Below are 11273 nucleotides of genomic sequence, written 5' to 3'. Positions count from 1 at the left end.
AAAATCCGAAGGATGTCATCCTGTATGATGTTTGAAGATGCAGCAGCCATCTTTATCTTCAGATGTATCTTTATCTTCAGCTTCAGATCAGAGCCAAGCTAAGCTCATGCATGTTTGGTTCAGCTGGTCCTCATACTGCGCTGTACTCCTTCCTCTGGAGGAGGTAAGCAGACGGGGCTCTTTAATGCAGCTCTTTAACTGAACAGACAAGCATCTGCCTGCTGCCATGTGATGAATGTCTGTATCAGGGTGAACATGGCAGTGGTTTAATGTAAAACATTTGCCATGATTAAGCTGCTTGCAAATCTTGATTAAGAACATTCCTTCTGTATAATGTCACGCTCCATCATACCATGAGGCATGAATGACTGCTCAGACGTTGTGTGTGATGCCAGAAGGAAGAGATGGAACGATGCTGGGTGAATTATGACTCGGAGCAGGGAGGGTTTCGAATGACCCAGGTATCTGGGGGAGTGAAAATAATACAAGCATTGAAAATATTAGTTAAGGGTATCGCCATATTAAAGTGTAATGTTGGTCCTGCCCACTGTTTTTAGAGCCCAAGAGACAAGCTTGTAAATAGGTATATGATATTCTCATGGACACAAAATCAAGTACATGGAAAGGACAGGGTCCATATATTTGATGTGGATGTATTTCCTGCAACTGCTTATTAATATATTAGAGAATAGATTAATGTCAACAATATTTTTAAGGCTGATGTAGCTGTGGCACTGGACAATGGCATGTCCATTATCTGATCTTTCTTCTCATTATCTGTACATCTAAATATTGCATAACATTTTCCACTAGCCTGCATCTCTCTCTGAACTGCAACTGTAGACTGCCAGCCCAACTAGTCAACCACGTCTGAAAGCAGCTGGAAACCCCAGAGAGTGGAGAGAATCTCAATTCAACGGGTCTGTTGGTTGGTCAGACGTGGAGATGCGTCACTGTTCGAGGGGCGGTGCACTCCCGCCGGAGGTGATCCCCAGGTTTATAAGTGCTGAGGAGCTCTCTGCAACCAAGCAGTGCGTCACACAGACCAATACCAGCTAGGATTCCTTTTCACAAAATCAAGTCCGATATTTCAAATCAGGCACTAAAATAATATCTACTCTCAATCATAAACTGAATCCCGACTCATCGTTTTGATTTCTTTGCGCTATCCAATTGTATCCAAAAGTTTTTCACTCTGCAGATACGATTTGTATTTTTCTTCGAGTCACTTTTTAATTAATCTACATGTATTTATTTTTTCTCATTAAGGACATTTTCTATAGTTTCGAGGTTTGTTAGAATATAGCGAGCGAGCATCGCCATCATCATTGGAGGGGTAAATCGCCGTTTTATGGATATTGGAGTACGCAGACAAAAGTTCGATTTCAGACATTCCGTTACCCTGTCTGACAGAAAAAATGAAATCTGCTGAAGAGGGTGAGTAGGCTGTTACTTTGCGTCTGAATGTCAGACTGTGTGTAAGAGTAATATAGCATTCGTAAACGGTAAGTCAATCGACATTTGAACAGATGCTTCTGCATATTGGATAGCTGCCTGTCTTGTCTAGTGGCGCACTTCAGGCGCTCCTCAGGTGTCAGTCAATGGGTTTATTCTCTGTTTAGATAGCCTACTATTATACAGGTATTACAATGTAATGCAGCGTATTGAATACCGAGATGATTATAGGATAGGCTACGTCATTGTTATCTTATTCATGGTAGCTACTTACATTTTGAAATAAATATTTGGTTTCACCAAAAGGTTTATTTAAAGTACCTACTAACATTGTATGTATTGAAAGAAGAAATATGTTGAGATCGCCATAAGGAAGGATGAACATGAAACACATTATTATGAGCTCTACATTACATTTTGAGGTGCCTCTCCCATGAGTAGGGAGTGGTGGGAGTGGCAGCGGTGGCACCAAAACTCACATTCAGGAGGGTTTACTCAAATTGGTAATCCATGCCTCAATGCCTCTTCTTGCATGAGTAAACAGACCCCATTTGAAGATACATTTACACCAAATGAGCAGTGTTTCAGTGTGCATGTCTAGATTTACTACAATTGAATCAGAGAACATACACATAACTAACTACCAGTGGTTCTCATTGGTAAAGTGGCATCTTCTGCAATCCATCAAGAATTTTCATAAAGACATAGCAATGCTGTGACACCACTGTGATGTTAAGGCTATTACATTGTGATTATGTTGTGGGAGTCATACGTTGGTGCAGTGATGTCATGTCTTTATGGTTGTGATTATGTTTCTTAATTCACAGCAGACAGGAGCTCTGGCAACAGCATACTGCCTGAGACTGTAGAGCTGACTGTAGTAAGATTACTCAGGTCCCTGTACCCTTAACCACAACTTCCCCCATTCTCTTCTGTCTGTGCCACATAGGTAGTCAGTCTCTTAGTCTCTTATGCCCTCATACCCAGTGGGGGAGCTGGCATCTTAGCTGGCATCATGAGGCTCCCCTGTTGGGTTGAGCTTGCACCTTTAGTCATGCAAACAAACTAGCCATGTGGTACACACAGGTGATACATTTTCCTATAGCTTTTGAAAATAAACTAGCCAGGAAAAAGTGTAGTAATTGGTTCAATGTTTTGATTGCTGTGGTATATAAAACCAGAGGCAATTTGAAATTGGAAAAAAGTTATTGTCTACATCTGCTTTCCTATCGGCTCATTCATGCCCCCTCTATTCCCCAGGTCGTTGCTGTAAATGACAATGCGTTCTCAGTCAACTTACCTGATAAAATAAGGGTTAAATAAATAAATATATTTTGGTTATTAATAAATAAATATATACTGGTTATTTTTTGTGTAATTCTTTTTGCCAATTATTTGTATACTTCTCACCTTAGTTATTTTGTGAAGGTTGTGTCTTTCAGGGATGGTGTGTTGGTGGTAGTTTTACTTCTGTGATTGGGGAAACCCATTTAGTTTTGAGTTCTCTGGTCTTGCTCTTATTTGGATACAGGAACATATTTACTTTCTGCATCAGCGTGTAGATGCAGTTTACACTCCATCATGAGCAACACCATCGCAGCAGCTTTCTTTGTAGTTAACTGGCAACTACCGTATGTGTTTCAGTGTGTGAGCCAATGAGAGTGTGTATGGACCATAATTCTAACTCATTCCATGTATTTGCTTTTCAGATGCATACAGCCACACCCCCAACGTCAGTCTCTCCCAGGGCAACCCCTGCATGCCTTCCCAATACCACAGTCTCCAGTCTGGCCCCACCATCTCAGTCTCCATCAGCCAGCCTCCCAGCTACGGCGCCCACAACAACATGAGGACAGTGGGTTACTACTCCTCCCCTAGCATCCGTCCAAATGGGGCGCCAGCCCTCGAGAGCCCTCGTATTGAGATCACAGCCTACGGGCAGTTTCCCGAGGACAAAGTTGAAGAGAGCAACAACCTTACTGTGGCTAAACGGGTCAACTCCATCGTGACCCTGACGTTGCCCAATGCAGATGGCTACCGTGACCCCAGCTGCCTCAGCCCGGCCAGCAGTGTGTCGTCACGCAGCTGTCACTCCGAGGCCTCGTCCTATGAGTCGGGCTTCTCCTACAACTACGAAAACTCACCCCAAAACTCGCCCTGGCAGTCGCCCTGCGTCTCACCCAGTGGCTCCTCCTCTCTCGCCCTTCCGGGTGATGCTTGCGCCAATGCGGGCTCCCCCCGGCACTCCCCCTCCACCTCCCCCAGCACCAGTGTAACGGACGACACCTGGATGGGCCAGCGGGGCTCCAGGCCCAACTCCCCTAGTGGTGGAAAGAGGAAATACAGCTTCAACGGAACCACAACCTCCAAGTCCCCCTACTCCCCTAACCACTCCCCCGGACCGTCCCCTCACACCTCCCCACGCCTCTGCGTCACAGGTGAGTCCTGGATGCCTAACAACACCAACCAGTACACCAACTCAGCCATAGTTGCAGCCATCAACGCTCTGACCACAGACGGTGTGGCAGACCTGGGGGAGGGCATCCCTCTGAAGGCCCGGAAGACCAGCCTGGAGCCTGGGGCAGTCTGCCTGAAGGTTGAGCCTGGAGGAGAGGAGCTCAGCCCTGGGGAGCTCGGTCAGGATGAGTACCCCTTCTCCCGCATGCCCTTTAAGAAGGAGAACTACTGTGGGGGATTCCTGGATGTGCCACAGCACCCATACTCATGGTCCAAGCCAAAGCAATATGTCAGGTAAGCTGAAGCAAGACTTTGACTGACTGAAAGAATATTCATTATAAGGTTGACAGCTCCTAACAACGGAAAGTTTTTGAGGTCAAAGTGAAGTCAACTCCGAAATATACAAGCAAAGCATTGACAATCTGCAGTTGTGCCTTGTTACACTGCAAACTTGAAAAATACTCTCTCCACCTTAGCCCATCTCTACCAGCCCTTGACTGGCAGCTGCCGTCCAGCTCGGGGCCGTACAGCCTACAGATCGAGGTGCAGCCCAAATCTCACCACCGGGCCCACTATGAGACCGAAGGGAGCAGAGGGGCAGTCAAGGCTCTGGCAGGAGGACACCCTGTGGTGCAGGTCTGCTATCCTCCTTATACTAACGTACTCTAATATAGACTTGTCTGGATGTAATACTATTACCCCCATCACTTCTCCGACCTATGGTGAGCTCCAAAAGTATGGGGAAAGTACATACGTTTTTGTGCATTTACCATTTGTTTTGGTTGTGTGTCAGATTATTTTGGGCCCAATATAAATGAATGGTAAATAATGTATTGTGTCCTTTTGTAAATAAGAATAGAATACGTTTCTAAACATTTCTACTGTAATGTGGATGCTACCATGGTTAGGGATAATCCTGAATGAATCGTGAATAATGATGAGTGAGAAAGTACAAATATAGACATGCTAACCTCTCACCATTACAATAACAGGGGTTAGCATTTTTTTTGGGGGGGGGGGGGGGGGGGGGGTGATATTTGTGCGTTTGTAACTTTAAAATCCAAAGCCAACTAAAATTGTCACTGTCCCAATACTTTTGGAGCTCACTGTATTTCGTATTTCTCCGATCACTTTCTTTCCAATCTATTTATATCACCAGCGCTTAAATAGATTAGTAGGTATGTGTTTTATCCTTACACGTCTATGATGTTATCCGAAAGACGTCATAGTTCTGAATGAAATACCATAGGTATGCTAATAGACAGACCAGTGCGCTCAGTCAGTTCCTGTCCAGACGAGGGTGACTCAAACTTTTCCATTACGTCTGAAGTGCAGACAGACAGTCGCAAAGCGAGGTAGTGTGGCCAGTAAAGCTTAGTCATGAGCTTAAACCACAGTAGCTTTGGTGGTCAACTCAGAAGAAGCATTGAGCAATTGTAATTCTTGGACTACAAGGCCGGTCTTCCCAATCATTGTACCACATCACTGACTTGACTTCAACCTCTGAATAAACCACAGTGTCTACGTTGAGAAGAGAAAGTAAGCCATCAAAGGTTTCAGCAGGCAAAGTTTACATGTGTTGAATAGTATCTGGACGGTTGAACTTCTCACATATCCTTGTGTGGTAACACCCCAAAGTTTGCGACCAACCTGGGATTATAAACAGGAAGGCTGCAGTGGGGATGAATGGGAACCTGAGAATGTAGCTAGCTAAGCATGTTATATGGTCCTGTGTGTCTGAACATCAGAATTCACATCTGTACTGGGTAGCATGTTTTTCTCTGTGATTAGGTGCTAATGATTTAATGACATGGGCTCTGGGTTACTCTCATCATGATATAGTGTGTTCTTTCAAAACCTCCACCTCCCTCCCCTCCTCTTCCTTCCCTCCCCCCGCCAGCTTCCGACCAAACACACAGACTTCCCTTTGTTTAGGAAAGTTCCCATCTGTAATGCTGACATCATCAACAGTGGCGTCCTGTGGAGGCGGCCAGTCCAGGCCGGGCTCAAACCACACACGTTTCTGGCAGCCTGATAGAGATGTTAGAGGGAGCCTAAGGCCACTCAATCTCTCCCTAGCTTCCTGATTACATGGTACACTGTGGGCTGTGGAGCTGTGGACACTGGCTGACTGGCCCTTCTCTCTTGCTCTTCCTCGGAGTCAAACCTTGCCCAAACTGTGCAGAGTTTGTTCTGGAAGTCACTGGTTCCCTCCATGTCGAGCACAGCCTGGTGTTTTCTGTTTTTTTCTAATGCCACAGCTGCTGCTGCTGCTGCTGCAGACCACACGCGCCATTATACCGATGGCAGACTGAGTTATGCTCTCCTAAAGGACTGCATGTTCTAGGTTTTAGGCTTAGCTTTCATAGCTGGGTCTGAGGGAATACCCCATACTCAAGTCTGTGGGGGGCTTTTATGGCAAAAATCATTAAGTGATGTCAAATAAAGTGAGTGAAAATATCTAAAACTGGTCAAAGATTATAAATGTAACTACTGGTAGATTCATTTTTCATTAGCTAAATGTTGATTTTCTTAATCTTAACTATGAAAGTCATGTAACCATGTTATTTTAAATTATAAGGCTTTTTTTGTGTTCAAGAAAACAACATTTGAGGTCATGTGAACCATATTTTCAAAAGCACGATAAGACTGTGAAGTCAGCTGGAGGGTTGGAGAAGAAAGAGAGAAAGAGAGAGAGGGTGCCCCTGTTGCCCTCTTCCCCCTCTCCCTTTTTAATCTCTTTCTGGTACCTTGAGCTGCCAGTCTTGACATTCCACTAGTAGGTGATAATACGATCTAGGGAGGGGAGACTGCACTGCCTGTGCCGAAACAAGCGGTGGTGTTTGTTATAGGGAGCTCCATAGTTAGGGATGTGGTAGTCGCGGAAGCAAGGGGCCACTGCTTCCGTGGAGCCCGTGCTCGTGACAGACATCAACAGGTCCCCGCTGTGATGGAAAAGCACCCAAATGCTTACACAGTAGTCATTCATGTTGGTACAAACAACATCAATCTTCACAAAGCAATTCAAAGATGACTTTATAGGGCTTACGGATAGGCTAAAGGAGACAGAAGCGTTTTTTCTTTCCCGGGCCTCTACCAACAATAGGTCACTGAATGGAACACTTTAGTCATCTCCTCTGGCTACGGTACTGTCTTAAATTCTACAGTTACTCAATGGATTTGGAGTACATTGACAATTTTGACTACTTTTGGGAGAGGCTCCAGTTTAACAAGTGGGATGTCTAGCATCCAAATAGGAACGGGGGAAAAGTTATCTTGTCCAACATCGAGGAGGCTCTTATAAAACAGTGAGTTAATGACAGCGTAACCCCTGCTCAGGTAATTCTTCCTATTCCCACTATTTCACAGCGTTGTCATCGTACTGCTACCATATTCCCAGGGGTATTGTCAGTAATAATCTTGTGTTAGCTCTGTTACTGTTCGCCCAATGGGAAGCCCACTGTGGTAAGCTCATCCAGTGCTAATACTTCAAATACCATAAATATGGATTTCAAATCACGAAGAGGGCTTGGGCTGTTACATATCAAGTTTGATGTCAAAGATGGACCTTCTTGATATCTTGGTGCATGAACACGAGCCCAGATATTTTGGTTCTCACAGAGATTTGGATAATTGACTCGATCCCAAATAAGAACATTGACATTGCTAATTACAACATCTTCAGGTGCGACAGACTGAAAAAACGGGGAGGGGTGACTACATACAGTTGAATTTGGAAGTTTACATACACCTTAGCGAAATACATTTAACTCAGTTTTTCACAATTCCTGACATTTAATCCTAGTAAAAATTCCCTGTCTTAGGTCAGTTAGGATCACCACCGTATTTTAAGAATGTGAAATATCAATAATAGTAGAGAGAATGATTTATTTCAGCTTTTCTTTCTTTCATCACATTCCCAGTGGGTCAGAAGTTTACATACACTCAATTAGTATTTGGTAGCATTGCCTTTAAATTGTTAATCTTGGGTCAAACTTTTACGGCTTCCCACAATAAGTTTGGTGAATTTTGGCCCATTCCTTCTGACAGAGCTGGTGTAACTGAGTCAGGTTTGTAGACCTTCTTGTTCGCACACGCTTTTTCAATTCTGCCCACAAATGTTCTACAGGATTAAGGTCAGGGCTTTGTGATGCATAAAGTAGACCACTGTAACTCAATGGCTTTGCTGCTTTTTTTTTTTTTTTTTACTATGTCAGTCTGACCCCCCAATGCCAAGTTTCCTCTGCTAATTCCTCCACTGTCATAGCGTACAGATAACATGCATAGCTCCACACTCTGTGTCGATTGTAGTCTCTATTATCAGGTTTCAGAGTGGGTATCAGGCTCCATGCCTTTGCTCAGCTTTCTGGGTGGCTGTCAAGCAACACCTATGGAGGTCTGGGATTCTTTAAGGACCGTTTTGTACTGCAGACGTTCTGAATCCTGTCCAATTAAATAATGATGTGATTGTCTCGCTGATAAAAACTCTGTCCACCGCTACAAAAATCTATCCCTGATCTTGGTCAATGAGAGCATGTGTAAGTGACATGGATTACGTCCCAAGTGGCTCCCTATTCCCTCTATAGTGCACTATTTTTGACCAGGGCCCACTGCACTACTTTTGACCAGAGCCCATAGGGTGTGCACTATATAGGGAATAGGATGCCATTTGGGAGACACCCATAACCTTTAGTTCACTGTAACCCGGGCTTAGTTCTGTCAGCAGGGTAAACTACCCTGTGAAATCACAGGGACGTTTGTCTCAGATGGTTAACTGGCTCTTGGGCAGCCAGCGGAACGCTGGGGATGGAGCTACTGTAATATCATGCTGTGTCGCAGCCTATCAGTACTGACACGGACTGACATTAATGGAGGAAAAATGTGTATGGGTTGTTGGCCTTGGATAAAGAGTGGGGGAAAAAATGTAAACTGTGTTTGAAAGGTATCCCTGTTTTTTTTTAACAAGTTGTCAAGTGTTGTGTGTGTGGGGGGATACTCGATACCAGACATAAGTTGTTTCTTATCTATTAACATTGTAAAACAAATTCCTATTAACCATTGTTGATTGGCAATAAGTTATTAATTTAATACAATTTAATGGAATGGAATCTCTATGTCTTCTCCCTCCAGCTCCAAGGCTACATGGAGAGTGAGCCCCTGACCCTGCAGCTGTTCATTGGTACGGCAGACGACCGTCTCCTGCGGCCCCATGCCTTCTACCAGGTCCACCGCATCACCGGCAAGACCGTCTCCACCCCCAGCCATGAGGTCCTGCAGTCCAACACCAAGGTGCTGGAGATTCCACTGCTGCCCGAGAACAAAATGCGCGCCATGTGAGTAGTGTGTGAGTGTGCATTTATTCGCCACTGTGTATGTATTTTTGTTGCGCCTATCAGCCAGTCAGACATTTATGCTCCTCCTCAAGCAACTCAAATGATGAGTGAACATCTGTAGAGTTGTGTCCATGACGGCTTATCAGCACCGGCTTGGGTGTGTCTGTCTGTGTGGACTGGATCACCCCTCTGTACAGATGGATGGGTTTCCCCCTACACAGTATAATAATCCCTGGGGCTCATATTACAGGGGGAACCTCAAAGCTGCCAACTAGGCAGTAGCAGTTCTACTGCATTTTAATGGATGTAACACTTAAACTTATAGAACCATTTTCACTTCAGTGTTTGGTTTCAGTAGTCTTTCTGGAGAACACACCTTAAAGTGATTTTATTTGATTTATTTAACTAGGCAAGTCAGACAAATTCTTATTACAATTACGGCCTACCCCGGCCAAACCCTAACGACGCTCGGCCAATTGTGCGCCGCCCTATGGGACTCCCAATCACGCCGGTTGTGATACAACCTGGAATCGAACCAGGTCTGTAGTGACGCCTCTAGCAATGAGATGCAGTGCCTTAGATCGCTGCGCCACTCGGGAGCCCGAAATGTGATGTTTGTGTAAGCAAGGGGTTTATACATTTTGAAGTATATTCCCATGTGACTTTGTCTATTTTATACAAGTAAAATTATATATCACAAGGTTTAATTCATCGTGATCTGGGAAGTTACCAGTAATAGCATATCATCAATTATGGTAAAGTTTTAATCAACTTGAACACGTGACAAGTCTTTCAGTATTATTTGGGCACCAATACTGACAACTTAATTTGACTCGATTAGAGATAAATTCAATGCTTTTGTTACCAATGACCGAGACTACACTCCAAAAGCCAAACACTCTTAACACGGGTTGCATAGGGTTCAATGGAGAAACGTTTTTCCTCCTGAGATTGGCATTGAGTTGAACCCTTGGCACAGTTGACTGAGACTTTGTCCGTGTCCAAAATGGCACCCTATTCCCCATAGGCTCTGGTCAAAAGTAGTGCAATATATAGCGAATAGGTGCCATTTGGGATGCAACCTTCTTTTCAGGCTACTAGAGACGCCTCAGTAGCCTCAGCCTGTGCTTTGTTCACTCATCACACCCCAAGCTGTCTGGCTGTAGGCGGAGGGAGAGCTGAACAGCTGGGGTCCTTAGCCTCAACACCTGATTGCCTCACCAGCGGAGCAGCCCCCAGTGATTGACAAAGAATTCTCGGGAATGTTCAGTTAGTGTAAAAGTTGACATGAACTACATTATAAGGAATGTAGTGTCGAGGAGTACTGCCAAGGGAAAACTAACATTTGTTTGTAAAAAGCTAACTCCATAAAATTCTGAAATGTTAAAAGTGAGTGCACAGCATTAACAGGAGGGAGGGGGTGAGAAATGAGACATTTATAAAGTGTCTGATGAAGGCTCGGAGACGGTGTAAAAAGCATCATTCTGCTGAAATACTGTTGCATGATTCTACAGTGAAATCCCTTTGTGGTGCTAGAGAGAAACTCTTAAACTATACCTTAATTAGCTGAGTGTTGATATTTACTGTATGTGGTAAGTGTCACAGGGATAATGATTTGGGATCTCAATAATGATGGGGATCTATCTAACGTGATGATAGCTATGAGCCTCTCTAAGGTCTAACTCAGTTTGTTTTCTATCTGTTTCATCTAGAATTGACTGCGCTGGCATCCTGAAACTCCGCAACTCGGATATCGAGCTGAGGAAGGGCGAGACGGACATCGGGCGTAAGAACACACGTGTGAGGATGGTGTTCCGGGTTCACATCAACCAGCCCACAGGAAGGACATTGTCCTTGCAGGCTGCATCCAACCCCATAGAGTGCTGTGAGTACACCTTCACTATCAGCCGGCTTTAAAATGTATGGATGCCTTTTTGGGCTGACATCCATGCTACAAAGAGTCTTTCATGTGAACAATTTTCTCAATTGTGCAATGTCTTATACAGAGGGGAAATGGTTTAACATGGC

At 44.4% G+C, this 11273-nt stretch overlaps 1 protein-coding gene across 1 annotated transcript in view; it reads left to right on the top strand.

Moving 5' to 3' along the window:
* Window positions 1–1030: 1030 nt before the first annotated feature.
* The window catches only part of LOC139373356 (nuclear factor of activated T-cells, cytoplasmic 1-like), a 56488-nt gene continuing 46245 nt past the window's right edge, over window positions 1031–11273 (top strand). The window contains exons 1-5 of the mRNA XM_071113789.1: window positions 1031–1437; window positions 3165–4206; window positions 4389–4548; window positions 9043–9245; window positions 10958–11130. Coding sequence (XP_070969890.1) covers window positions 1419–1437; window positions 3165–4206; window positions 4389–4548; window positions 9043–9245; window positions 10958–11130 — 1597 coding nt within the window. The 5' untranslated portion in view covers window positions 1031–1418. The remainder of the gene's footprint in view (window positions 1438–3164; window positions 4207–4388; window positions 4549–9042; window positions 9246–10957; window positions 11131–11273) is intronic.

Source organism: Oncorhynchus clarkii, chromosome 18 (genome assembly GCF_045791955.1).
Source record: "Oncorhynchus clarkii lewisi isolate Uvic-CL-2024 chromosome 18, UVic_Ocla_1.0, whole genome shotgun sequence".
NCBI classification, from domain to species: Eukaryota; Metazoa; Chordata; class Actinopteri; order Salmoniformes; family Salmonidae; genus Oncorhynchus; species Oncorhynchus clarkii.
The sequence above is the reverse complement of the archived record's forward strand: the minus strand, read 5'-3'. Positions and strand labels throughout refer to the sequence as shown.